Below are 14,607 nucleotides of genomic sequence, written 5' to 3'. Positions count from 1 at the left end.
TCAATCCAGCTGGTGTTTGGAGTGGGACACTTTAAAATCATGGTTTCCCAGTTGCAAGGATAATTCAACAAGCACCCCCAGGTGCAAGAAGCCTTTAAAAGCACCTTTACAGGGTACAGAGACTTCTACAAAGCCCAGGCTGGATAAAAGGGCTCATGTTCAGTTCCTCTTTGTTACTTTACAGATGAAAACACAATAAACCAATTGTAAGGATTTGCAAAAGCACAAAATCAAAAGAAATCTAACGCAGGATACCTAACACATGGTTCCCTGGCTAAACCTTTCCCCGAAGCCGAAGTCCTTAGTTTCCTTTTCCCTTTAATCACCCCAGGAGATAAATCAAGTTTCCTGCAATCCTGTCTCTCAAGGATCTGCAGATGTCCTTCCATGAGAGTAGTCTCCAGACTGGCTGTTGACCATGAGGCAGCCAGACTTCATGGCTGGTGCTCACGAAGCCTGCTCCCCATCTTCTTTCATCGCCCTCCTGGCTCCTTCTGAGAACAAAGACCCCCTTCACTTCCTGCTGCCAGGCCCTCTAGGTCCTAGCCACTGTGTGCCAAGTGGCTGATCCCTAGAGATCACTGCCTGTTAGTCAGGACAGGGTTCACTTCCGGTCCACTCTTTACAGGAAAGGAAAGGCTGTTACTGCCTGATAGTTAGAAACCTGTGGTGAGAAGATCAATGTGATGTTGAGTGTGCTGTTTGCAAGAAGGCCAGGGGCACTTGTCCCTGGCAAATGGATTTGTGGATGCCTGCCTCAGGGACATATTTTTGAGAAGCACAAGTGACTACAGGTGGAAGCAGGGGGACAGCTGTACATTTCCCCCTCACCTTGCAGCAATGGAAAACACTCTTTCACTGACTCAGCCTGAATGCTGACTACTAGCTCCACACATCCACACAAAGCTATACATTTATTATATACGCTTCCAGTCACCTGACAGACTTTGACTGGTTTGACAAATACCATATTTGACTGGTATTGCATCCATTCAAAAATCACTACTATGAAGCAATACATTTTTAGAAATAAGTGTTTCCATGGAAAAAACATAGCATCAGAAATGTTTTTGTCCCACATCACTGGCTAGATAGTAGCCTTTATGCGTTATATGGGTTCATAAATGTGCTCTTAACAGTCATTCAATAAGTGAACAAATACCATAGTTAGCCTACTTTCCAGTAGGCTTATGAGATCACCTGAAATTCCAAGTGTGTGTCTGTCCATTTGTGTCCCCCACCCCCACCAAACCAACTTCACAATGCCTGGACCAATATGAACCAAATAGGGTACAGCTGTAGGGACACATAGGGATGCCTCAACAGCACAGTTTGTGATTATGTCGTCCATCACAATATAAGCTGGCAGACATGTGAATGTTTGAGGTGAGGAGGCTAACTTATGGTCTGCCTAACTGATTTGAACCAAATTTGCTACAGGTGTAGGGACACATAGGGACAGTTCAAGGACATAGTTTGTAATTATGTCATCCACCCTGATTCAAGATGGCAGATGCATGAACATTTGAGGTGCAAGTGGGCTAACTTGTGAACTGCCTAACCGATTTGGACCAAGCTTAGTCAAGTTGTAGGGATAGTAAAAGTAGGCAGATTAGTTCTTACTAGAACTTGTATTCTATGTGTTATTATGAAAAAGTGTTAACACCAGAAAATACACTCTACAAAAGGAAAGCTGAAGTACTATGAGAACAGTTCAGAATAATCATCTGATATCCCAAATAATGAATAATTTAAGAGTTGTATATAAAACTAATCAGTAAAAAGTATTCTTATACATTGTTTCTTATTCTGATCAGATGGTGTCTGCTCCACATAGCATAGAGGTACTCTCCTTCCTGGAATCTTGAGTTCCCAGCTATTACGCTAGAGAGGAGAATGAGCAACAAGATACAGCTTCTATAGCAAAGGATTGTGCTCTTACCACCACCACCCCACATGTTTCCCCCGCTGGCACTGCATGAAAAATCAGTCCAGCAGGGGCGGCAGCATACCTCCTTGCTGCCCTGGTGTGTCACAGACCAGAAGTGGTCGTAAGTGCCCAGTGCACGTGCGCACCAGGCACTAGGGATGTGAATGGAACTGGTTCGGATGCCTTTTATTGGCCTCCAAACTGGTTCATCTGTTTGAAGGCGGGGGGCATACATTTAAGGGTGTGGGAGGTGACTTCACCCCTCCCGCTGTGTTTTCCCCGCCAGTATTCCATTGATTAAGTCCCCGTCTGGGCAGCAGCATACCTCCCTGCCAGCCTGGTGTCCTCCTTGGCCGGAAGCTGAAGGCAATGCCCAGCACACGCACGTGCCAAGTACTTCCTTCAACTTCCAGCTGACGACGACACCAGAGCGACAGGGAGGTATGCTGCTGCCCTGATGGGGACTTATTCAAAGGAGCACCAGCGGGGGAAATGCAGTGGGAGAAGTGAGGGCACCGTGCCCAGCCCTTAAAAAGGTATCCCCTGCCCCGCCCCCCCGTCTGGTTCCGTGCACATCCCTACCAGGCACTTCCTGGCAAGGAGGTACACTGCTGTCCTGTGTGGGGCCAATTTTTCAAGCAGCACCGGTGGGGGAAACACAGGAGGTGGGGATAAAAGCACCCTTCCCAGTCCTTAAAGCTATCCCCCCCCCCACCTTCGAACTGGTTCGGAAGTCTGTAAAAGGGCCTCCGAACCGGTTCTGTGCATATCCCTACAGAGTATCCAGCTCTGTCTGAAGCTTCACATAGGCCCAATAAACAGTCAGGGAGCCGTACTTAGGATTGATAGGGGCTGCTACTTGACCATGTGGCTTATAATGAAAACCCTGTCTTATGTCTCTCCAATCTTTGCAAAACAAAATCACTGACAGGACTAACCTTTCCTTTAAAACCAGGGGCTTCTATCAAAGACCGAGGATGCTCTGCCCTCCTGCAACTCTGATCTCCTCCTGCAACTCTCCTGCAACCTCCTGCAACTCTCCCACCAGAGTCTAAGTTCAGCAGCAGCCAGATTTCTCAGCAATAAGTTGGGCATTTCAATCCACATCCCTACATAAGCTCTCTTTCTCCAGTCTGCCCCCCCCCACACACACACACCCCGCCACCACTACCACCAAGAGTGGAACTGATATGCTCCGTCTTCTTTTCTTTCTTTGCTGCTCAGCCCAGGGACACAGCTTGCTACCCCACCCCAGGAAGGACCTATGTGAGATGTTTGTAGAGGAAAGCTGTAGAGAGACATTTTTGTAAGCTTTGTGATGCCACCATGGAAGAAGTCCAAGAAAGACAGAACCAGCATTCATAAGTGAGAGTTTCACATATTCACAGACCATGAAGCTCTGCTCTCTAAACTTTGCTTACCCTTACGAACACTTTAGAGTAACCCTTTTCAATCCTCCCCAGTAACACCACATTCACAACAATATTTCCTGCCTTCCCATCTACCTCCACAACTCTTCCTTTTCTGTGTCCTCTCAGTTCATCTCCACTTTGCTCAGGTATGCAATTACCTGAGCAAGATTGTCTGACTTCCACTTTGACAGTACTCTGTTTTGCCTGTCTTCTCCCACGAGTTAAATACAGATCACCAATTCAAAGCTAATACCAACCTTCCATTTCTTTATTCCCTCTTCTGTCTCCTAGCTTCCCCAATAGCAGGATGACTGATTTAAATGAAGGCGATTTAAATCATCAAGAAAAAACAGTCTGAATAGTTGATTTTAAATCAAATATCCAGCGGACACTTCTTCACATACTTCTTAAACAATGGTGCAAATGTGATCACTAAAACCTGTTAATTTATAACACCTAGGAGGATATATTTTGTGTAATTTTTTAGGTGATTTGATTTTAACTAATTTAGGAAATATCAATCAATCAATGTTTATTTTGATCAAAGATAAGATACAGAGTTTAATACATAAAAATATTACAACCAACTGGATCATGACTGCGACAATTGTCATACTTTCACTGCTGCTACGCAAAATTTAGCTACTGTGCAGGTTATGGTTTGATCTGTATCAGAGAGCAATAGCTTGGTTTAGAACCCCTCCAATCTGTCTACATGCCTCTGTAATAGAGGGAAAATATATCTTGTGCAGGAGTCCTTGAAAAGGGGGCAGTATAAGAGGGCATGTTGAATCGCTCCTGGCTCCTCTGCCCTACATGGGCAGGTTCCATTAGCCAATGGCACTTCTGAGTATCTACCCTGCAAGACTGCGTAGGGCAGAACATCATGTCTTGCCATGAAGAATTCCTTTCGCAGCCTGGGGAATTTAGGAAATAGTATACCATACCTGGCTCTTTAAGCCACATAATGGCACACTGGGGAAATGACTTGACTAGCAAGCCAGAAGTTGCTGGTTCAAATCCCTGCTGGTTTGTTTTCCAGACTATGGGGAACACCTATATCGGGCAGCAGCAATATAGGAAGATGCTGAAATGCATCATCTTATACTGCTCAGGAGATGGCAATGGTAAACCCCTCCTGTATTCTACCAAAGACAACCACAGGGTCTCTGTGGGCTCCAAGAGCTGACATCGACTTGACGGCACACTTTACCTGGCTCTTTATGTAATGAATCACCTCCTTGTTGCACTACTGACACGTGACACATTTTCCTTTTATCCAGAGAAGACATTTATTCAAAATATTCCCAGATAAGGAATCTCCTGTGCCCAGAAGCCAGGACAGTTTTCCAGTGGCAAAATGTGGGGCAGTACAGGAAGCTGTGTACTAAATACTACCTTTCCTTCCCGCTCCCACTGTTTTTTTCAATCAAACTTTACTTTCTTTCCTATCCTATAGTGTATGTCTGTCTTAACTCCTGCTAATTTGGCAAAGACGCACCTTTTAACATGGTGATTCTCTTTTATTTATTAGTAAGGGGAGAGTAACTGGCCCTATCCACCTCCAGCACAGTACCTCCAGTGACTCTTGCTGGTGTCTATCTTATGTTTCTTTTTAGATAGTGAGCTCTTTGGGGACAGGGATACTGAGCCATTTTTGGAAGGGCGGTACAGAAATCAAACAAACAAACAAACTTAACACCTCTGTCTTGGCCCAGTCCCAACACAAAACAACCACCTTTTAAAAATATATATATCCCGCTCTTCCTCCAAGGAGCCCAGAGCGGTGTACAACATACTTAGGTTTCTCTTCACAACAACCCTGTGAAGTAGGTTAGGCTGAGAGAGAAGTGACTGGCCCAGAGTCACCCAGCAAGGAACATGGCTGAATGGGGATTTGAACCCGGGTCTCCACAGTCCTAATCCAGGACTCTAACCTCTAACAAAGAAGCATGCTGGCTTCTTTGCTACACACTATACCTTACTATCCAGCTTATGTCTTGACACATGAAAAACAGGCTTACAAACTCAAAGTCCAGAAGTCTCCAAAAGCAAGAGCTGGTAATTGCTGGGCAGACTAGGGTCATTCTGAATGCCCATTCTTGACAGGCAGGTAATCTGATGTGTGATAGAGAGTTAGTTCATATTTAGGAAACTAAACGTTGGTATAGCATGTTCGTGATGGGTTTTAATTTTAACCATTTTTACATGATATTTTAAAATCCAATTTAAAATTTAAAAATCTGATTTTAATTTTTAAAAAATCATTGATTTTTATTCACTCCACTCAAGAGGCATTAACATTGCTTTCTGCTAGTCTAGGAGTGGGTAGGAAATGGTTAATGATGTTTAGTGCAAGGCTGCAGCTGGGGGGATGGGAGGAGTGCCAAGAACGGCCAGAAAAAGCCAGAAAACTCCAGAATCGGGCAGAAAGAGCTTAGGCAGCTTGTTTCTGATGAGTCCGCCCCCTCAATGGTTGGTAAGTGGGTGACAGAAGGCTTGCTGAGTAGGGCAGAGAAGCCTAGGATAGCATAAAGCCCTTCTTAGGAGAGGAAGGAGTGCAGGCTACTTACCAACTTAGCCTTCAAACTTTCTCTGTACATGCACAGGGATATTAAAAAAGAAAGTCAAACAAATCTCTATGGTCTCCAAAAAGGTAAAGGTAAATTCTACATATGTATGTTCTGAATTATGCTCATAGGTTGCATAAAGGCTCTATTTAGTTGCAAATCAATACATTTTAACTGTTAGCAACCAGATAAAATGTATTTCCCCCCCTCCAAAAATATGAAGTTCAGAATGGGAAAATCAGTCTTTTGTTATTTAAATGAATCCACTCTGGCTAACAGTCAAATTTTATTTTTGTGGTTGCTGATCTCCATCATATCAAATGGGAACTCCGTGTTTGTTCTTCTTTTGAAAAACAGGTCATCTTGGATCTCAGTTTACCATAATGGCATTGGGCAAGTAACAATTAAACAAGCATGAATACAGCTAATCTATTATGTGTCAGCCAGATAAATACCGGTACCAAAGTCCCAGCTAACATTACATTCTAAAGATCCCATTCCTTTCAATGCTTTTTAAGATACCCATACTGACTTTGCCAAGTCTACAAGAAGGAAACTCATTCTTATTGTCTCTCCATGCCTTCATGATCTGAGCTTGCAGCATGGGTGACATGATAAGTGGGGGCTATGGGCAGGTTCAGATAACAGAAAATGCCCAAACCTGAGTTTGAAGTCAGGCCCGCTGCCAGGCATGTTGTCCAAACCACCAGTGTCAGCTTATTCCACCTGACTGATGGTCCAGAAGCAGACATCTGTAACCATGATCTGAAGTTGATTCCTGATGCTGTGAGTTGGGCAGAATAAGCCAACACTGGCAGGTTCAAACAACATGACTCGTGTCAGCTTTTTGTCCCTCGCCCCTGGAAGTTGGGCTTGCTGCCAAACTCGGGTTCAGCATTTTCTACATTGTTTGAACCCACTCCATCTTAAGCAAGTCATTTTTTCACACAGATATTATTCAGAGTCCTAAATTATTGAGAATTCAAAACTAGGACCTTGAACCAAGATTGAAAGGCTACAGCAAGTACATCTGCTTCCAACTCTAGGAGTTTATTACCTAGGTCTTGAAGGAACCATCAGAAAAAAACCCACCAGCTAACACAAATAAACTTTTTAAAACAGACATCAACTGGCAAAAAAAGTGTGTGGGGGGGAGGTGTCCTACAACAGCCTCCTCATGCTTCAATTGCCTCTTAACTAAGCAAGATCAACATACTCAAGCATGGAGTTAAGTCACTAGGGAAGCAAATTTTTATTCTCCTTTCTTGCAATAACCCATGGTAGTATCAATGAGTGCGAGTACAAGAAGTTTATCTTCAGAGCTACACTAACATACACTATGGCACTTTTGATTCAAAAATCAATTGTATGAGCAAAGAACAATATACTTTAAAAGTTTTAACACACAGTTCAACAAAAGTAGAGCACAAAGCAGTTGAGGGGGAAAACTCATAAGCGATTATGAGTTAATCAGAGATTAACAGCCATAGTAGAGAAGCAGAAAGGCCCTACCCCACAAATTCTCTTTTTAAACCCATCACTTCAGTGCATGCTTAGAGTATTTGTGATACAGTGGGAGACAAGAGACAGACGGTCAGTAGTAATGTAGACAGGTATAGAATACTGTGTTCTTCGTACTTGAAATATCCTGTACTAGTACCATAGCAACTCAGATTTATGTTGGGCATGTGCACCATCTCTTCTGGCCTTTAAACAGCTACTTAAGTCTTGTTTTGTCATGTCTTTGGAATTGATCAAGATGGAAGATTTTTTTACTGTAGTTTTATGCTGTCCTTATTGGACCACTTGTGCTTTGTTTTTATTGGAGTGTTTATAACTATATTAGGTGAACTGCTTTTGATGCTTTTTGTAGCAAAAAGTGGCCACCAAGTTTAAACAGTGAACATAACAATTACTCCCAAATTATCCCTCCTATTGTATCACAAATACCCTTAAGCATGCACAGCAGGTTTTTAAAAAGAATGCAGTCAATCTCACCCATTGCCAAGGAATAGGTGAGCAAGGTAAGATGAAGTCAAATGACCTTGAATTAGCCCAGCACACACTGAAAGAAGAGAGGATGGAAGCTAGACAGGCTGGAGAGTACAGGATAGTCACTAACCTGCACAGTTGGAAGTAGGAACATCATTCAAGTCTTAGTTGTGTTGCTAGCACTGCTCTTCTGTGGGCTCCCAGAAGCCTCTCTGCTGAATACTTGAGACCACAGACTTGTGGATTCTCACTCTTGAAACACTCAGGAGCCTCATGGGATCGTGAGCCTTCTGTTTGTTAGCACATGGGGAGCAGTCACTTAGTAGGCAGTGGGACAGTTACCTCTAGATTTAGCAGCTGCCATCGCCAAATTGAAAGGGAACTAGTCTCAAACCTTCCCTGTGCCGGGACACCTAAATAGACTCTAGAGTTAACTCCCAAAAGTTAACTCTCCATTCAAGGTCTCTCTCTCTCTGCACAGAGACTGACACCACCTCCCCCTCCCTTGGTCTACCTCTCCTTCAAAGATGTCACAAAGGAGCTAAAACCAATTATCTCAGCAGGGAAGTCAGATAAGGCTTTGCAGTGCAAACTCCCTTCTTATCAGAAGAAAGCTAAAGCAGATGATAGAAACTCAGAGATGCACCCATTAAAACATTGATTAGTTTACTAGGTTCTTCTTACCTAAAGAGATTCCATGTTTGTCCATTCACTCTATTTGCATTAAAGGTGCACTTGAGCCATTCAAGCATTGTGTTTTAGCGCAGCACAGCAAACACAAACAATGGGATCTTTTGAGATTCCCCGGAACTACCCTATTCAAGAAAGAAGAGCAACTAGAATGTTCCCCCAAGGCACGATTTGGGCTTTAATTGCCCCTGGTTCCTTGAGACAGTGTGCCTCACAGTTGCCTCACTTTCCACACTTTGGAGTCACCCATTGTTTGGAGGCTGCAGCTGACACCTGCCATATCATCTGGCCTGTTTTTCTCTGTGGGCCACTCCCTAGATTGGTCCTCTTGCCGGATCTGATCTGCACAGCCCTCCTCGCTACTACCCAGAGCTGGCTTCATGAGAGCAGATGCCCTTTGGATTGATCTCTGCTGTTTAACACACCCATCCCCTTGATTCTTCGCTGCTGTTTGCTGCCTCCGGGTCCATCTCCGAGGAAAGAGAACCGTCCAACTCGGTTGCGCCCAAGCTACAAGCATCCACCCGCCAATAAAAAGGAATGAGACTGTATGATAACTGCTGTGCCCAGTCTGGGCTCCCTCTATCCGTTTCTTCTCTCAAATTCAAAAGCCTGTTTCTCCGAGCTTCCTTTCTCCGGTCAGCCTGGAAGTTACTTTAATTTGGACAATAAGCTAAATTTCCTCTTCGCAGTTATATGATTAATCTTGTAATGTATTTTTAGTAGTAATATTGCTTTAATTGACTCTCTTACTCCATTGTACCCCTTACCTTCAAATAAAACTTTGTTTGCTTTTGAACCTCAGCAATCTCACTCAGTCCATTTTTCTGCCACCAAAGATTTGCACAAAAGTTGTTCTGACATGCAACTGCTCCACTTTGAGCTAATTTCCCCACATAAAGCCTGGACGCAGTTTTGGTGTGTTCACCAATTACCCCGAGGCAGTTCTATTAACAGCTAGAGCACAGATTAGGATGCCAATTATGTTAGGAGATATTTCATGCATGTGATATTTCAATGGTCCTATGCATCTATCAGCATTATAGCAAATTACTTAGCATTTCTAAACTGTACAGGATAGTACTAACCAAGCATTTAGCTCACTTCACATCGTCTCAGTAATTCTTATGAAAATCCTCAAAGGTTGGCTAATATTAGTCCAATATTTCAGATGGGCAGAGGCCAGAACTTTATAGTTGAAGCAACAATTGAACTGGGGATTTCCTGGCTTAGCATTAGCCAATATGCTACACTAACTCTCAGGTATAACCCCACCAACACACCCATAGCATTGGGTGGGAAAGAGTAAATCTTCAAAGCAGGGATGCTATTCAATGCACTAGTGCAAGATAAGCTAAACAATTGGATATTTACACAAGCCTGCTCAGAACAGGCCACAGGACTCTTTCTAAATTCTTCTAGAAAACCTTTCCTAGACTGGAACTTGGCACTTTTGTATCTGTTCTTCAGGAGTGCGACTGCTATCAATGATAATTCTTATTCATAAAACAAAGATATTTCTGTGCCTTATTAAGCACACAAAATTTTAACCATTCTTCTTATAGAGAAACCATCTATGAAACGCATTCTGGTAAAAAGATAGCCTTTATTGGACAAACACAATGCAACCTTGTAAGGCTAACAAGTCTTTCACATAGCAGCAGGAAGAACAGCAAGAGAAGGTTGCTTAAAAGCACAGTTTGACAGATCAAGTTTAACAATGTACTTTTTCAGTCACTTTAAATAATGTCTCACCAGCAAGACTTAAGTTGGCATTGACTTTGTTAGGTAAAGTTACACACATGCACACACCCAAGTACAGGATCATTAAATTAGCTTTTCATCACTGTTACAGTTTCTGGAATCTAGCACAATTATTGTGTACTACTAGCAGTGTTCCCAGCTATCTGTGGACTGATCAAGATGTTGAAATGGAAAGCAAGTACATAATAGTTTTGGTATACTCCTTGGGTATATAGAAACAGCTTTGTACTACTTTTGCTATATCTTAAGTGGGCTTCAGTGATCAACCAAAGAGGTTAAAGCGAGGATTATCTAGCTCAGGAAATAAACACAGGAAAAGCTAGGCTAATATCCAAATAAGTGCTGCTGTTCTTAATCTAAAATTATTATTTCAAAATACAGAAGATAAGCAGTGAATGAGCTACCAAAGGACCATTGTGACGATTCAACATCAGAAGACAGTATCTCATTGTAGAGTTACCTGTATTATAACCTAAGCAAAGATTTTTGTTACTAAACTGATTTCTCCCCCTGGGCATTTTATTTCACATTCAATTTGAAAGCACAAATAGAAGAATATTCCTTCTGGATCAAGACTATCTAGTCCAGCATCCTGCTTGCCACAATGGACTATCAAAGCTTCTCGGAAACAAGCAGGGTATGGCACCAATATCTTTACTGTTGTTTCCCAGCAACTGGTATTCAGTGGCACACTGCTTCTGAACCTGAAGGTTCCATACAGTCATAATGACCAATACTTAGTAATAGACATATTCCCCACGAGTTTGTTTAATCTCCTTTTAAAGACATCGAAGCCTGTGATCATTAGCACACCTTGTGGCAGTAAGTACTATAAATTAATGCCTTATATAAAGTGCTTTCTTTCGCCTGTCCCGAATTCACTGCCATCAGTTTAATTGGATAACCCCGAATTCTAGAAAAACGCTTCTCTGCTCTCTCTACACCATGCAAGAATTCATAAATCCTTTTCATGCCACCTTTTTAGTAATCTTCTAAATTAAGAAGCCTCAAATGTTTTAATCTTCATTGTAGGGGATCTGCTCCAACCCCTGGTCATTTTGATTGCCCTTTTCAGCACCCCTTTCAGTTCTACAATATCCTTTTTGAGATGGGGTAACCAAATTTGCATACTAACACATTCTTCTGAAATATTAAGAATATTTTATACCACTATATTGAACAGTTGCCTTCCTGTTAACAGAGAGCCTTCTTTCTCAAAGCTCATCTTACCTTAACATCATCAAGTAGCAACATTAATTAAGGTGCCATCTTCTACCTTGGTTACATAAACAGAATTCTTGAAGCTAAGAAAACCTTTAGTGCCCAGGCCATTCCTCAATGTATGATATAATGTCAAGGCAGGAAGTGAAGTATGAAAAGTGAACAAAACGTAGACCAAGATAATATCCACTGTTTTAAGAAGCCCAAAATAGAATCCCTAATCAAAATCAGACCTGAGATAGCAGTATCTGTGTTACAGATCTACATCTTTGCTTCCAGCATCTCGAGGTTAGCAGCAATAATCCACAAATAAACCCAAACCTTGCAGTTTCAGTATGACCACACCTCAGTTCGCCTGAAGAGTATTACTAAAATCCCAGTATTAAAAACACACTAGCATCAATCTAGATAACTAAGTATTACAGAACCTTGTATGCCTGCTGCTACATTCACAGTTTTTACAGGGTCAGAGAACAGAAGCCTCTTGAAACCCCAGGGCAAAAGAAGCAAGGAAAAGTAGCATGTTTTTGATTAAGAAAGATAGATGGCATGCTTTGATTCGGTATAGGTTCAGAACTGGGCAGATATCTCACTCAATGACAGCGGTAAAGGCTGCTTCTTTGCCCATTTGCACCCCATTAAACAGCTGCAAGGAGTTTCTCAATATAGCCCCTTTCAATGATAAAACAACAAGGATAATGCTGAAACAGGACTGCCCCCCGCCCCCCAGCACTGACAGACAAGTAGGTTGAGGAATCCAGAGATTTTGTCTCATGACAGTAGGATGTTATACTTCCCCTGGAGCAGATTCATATGTGGAAGCCCACAAGCAGATCACTGGATCAATGATAATGGTGAGTGGCCAGAAGCAAGTCCCATTAATTTCAATGGGATTTTCAAATGCATTATTTAGAAAACTGAAGTTGAGAAGTGACTTTCTCCCATGCAGGATACAGCCTACAATGGTTCTGTTAACAGACTAACAGTTCAAATCTTAGATCATCAATGATCTGCAACACGCATTTTCTATTATTCTCAGCTCCTCATACCAGTAATACAAACACTTAAAATACAATGTAAACTTCTCTCAAACTTTACAATACTAATGCCTTTATAAGTTATTTTGATTACAACAGAATTATGTTGAAATTAAAATGTAAACTATATTTCACAGATATTTTAGTGATTAGAAAGACATCTGGTTTATAAGCAAATTTTTTTAGAAACGATAGAAACCATTAAGAAATAAACACAACCTTTGGAAAACAGAACTGGAGAAGGCACAAGGAGTACATGTGGGAAAGAAAAAAGTGGATTACATTGCTGTGTGTCTCAGACCGTATAAAATTAGTAGAAGCACAAACCCTCAGTTACTATATAAAAGCAGTAAATACGCAAGAGCCAACTTAATACCTAGATATGAAATCATCACACAACAGGGATAGATGTACATTATCTTTACTTGAAGAGTAAAGATGAGATTAAAAAAAACCACCCCAAAATGCATCAGTACTGTGAGGTTCAATTTATAAGTCGAATATCTTTCTAGCACAGGGCTCCCTCCAAAAGGGCTGAACAGTCAACAGTGCTAAAGATTGAGAGAGACTAACCTGACATGGGGGGGGGGGGAATAAACAAGAAGATGGGGGGCGGGGAGGAGCCCCCTAATGCGATCTACCTCATTCCCCGTCTTTGTAGTGAAGGGAGTGCGAGATTGTAGAATCGAAGGAAGGCTACAAAAATTCTAGTGGGAGGGCTTTTTGTGCGTATCTTGAAACACATACTGGCTGTGTGTGTGTGTACACACACGTACACACCCTTCTTCCTGGGAGGGGGAGAGGGGGACGAAGGGTCAAAACTTTAACCAAAAGTGCCCAAGATCTCCACCAGTCCCTTTCACTTCCATCCTAGGGCAAGAGATAACGAATGCACAGAAGAGCTTACGGCTGAGAGCATTACACAGTCATGTGGGTCTGACTGGGGGGGTGGGGTGGGGGTGTCCGTCCGTCCTTATGGCGTAAGAATTCGCCCACTAAAAGGAGGACACCAGACACCCTCTTGGCCGCCTACCCCGAAGGCAAGGCGGCGGGGGAGATTCACCTACGCGCCTCGCACCGACCTCCCGCATGCCCTCAGCCTTGCAACACGCAAGTTCCCTTCGCAGCAGCAGCCGAAGGGAGACACCGTCTCGCTTCCAGTGCCGGGGAGAGCGGGCTGGGGGGGGGGCTTTCCCTCGGCACCACTTTAGCAATGCCCCTTTCCTCCTCTCGGGTATTCTTCACACGCCGCCTGCGCCGGGCTGTCGAGGCGCTCCCTCCCGGAGCCCCCGAGGCGGACACGAACTCACCTTCCAGCAGCCTGGTGATGAGACTATCCACATTCAGTTCCCCGTCCGCCATTTTGTAGCCAATGGACTCGGTCCCGGGCGGGGACGGAGAGAGGGCGCTTCACCGAAGAGGAGGCGGCGGCAACAGCAAGGAAAGCAACAGCTTCCCCTAAGGATCCTCCCACCGGCGGCTCTGGCTCGCCCGCGCCCGGCACCCGAAAGCGCCCAGCCCAGCCGAGGTGTCTCCCTTCCCCGCCCTCCCTTTCCGGCTCCGCTGAGCGAGCGGAGAGAAAGAGACGAAACCAAGACCGCCGGGCCCTCCCCACCCTCCTCCCTGCCTCAGGCCTCGTCGCGCATGCGCAGTGAAATTCTTTCCACAACTCTTCCTCCCGCGCCTCTTGCCGCTGTTGCTTTACTTCAACAACTGCGCGGGAGGATCGGGTTGGACTAGCGCTGAAACGGCTGCGCCCGAGGAGCGTGTGCGCAAGCGCGATGAGATCACGTCTCGCTGCACTCCGAGGGCTCACGTGGGCGCGCACGCGCTCCAATCTGCCAGCCTTTTTCTTTTCTTCTCCGACCGCTTCCCCCCCCCACCGCGCTTCCCTGCCTGCGTATCCTGGTAACCGGTGTGGGGCCTGCTGGCTGCTTACTTTCCCAGGCGTCGTCGCTTTAAGCTGTTGCTGGGCTGGCTTCTACCGCGCT

The 14,607-nt window shown here is 43.9% G+C and overlaps 1 protein-coding gene across 1 annotated transcript in view; it reads right to left on the bottom strand.

Annotated features, from left to right (window-relative positions):
• The window catches only part of PPP1CB (protein phosphatase 1 catalytic subunit beta), a 54,821-nt gene extending 40,445 nt beyond the window's left edge, over positions 1 to 14,376 (bottom strand). Inside the window, exon 1 of the mRNA XM_053306329.1 lies at positions 13,927 to 14,376. Within this exon, the coding sequence (XP_053162304.1) occupies positions 13,927 to 13,978 (52 nt within the window). The 5' untranslated portion in view covers positions 13,979 to 14,376. The remainder of the gene's footprint in view (positions 1 to 13,926) is intronic.
• Positions 14,377 to 14,607: the final 231 nt, after the last annotated feature.

Source organism: Hemicordylus capensis, chromosome 1 (genome assembly GCF_027244095.1).
Source record: "Hemicordylus capensis ecotype Gifberg chromosome 1, rHemCap1.1.pri, whole genome shotgun sequence".
NCBI classification, from domain to species: domain Eukaryota; kingdom Metazoa; phylum Chordata; class Lepidosauria; order Squamata; family Cordylidae; genus Hemicordylus; species Hemicordylus capensis.
The sequence above is the reverse complement of the archived record's forward strand: the minus strand, read 5'-3'. Positions and strand labels throughout refer to the sequence as shown.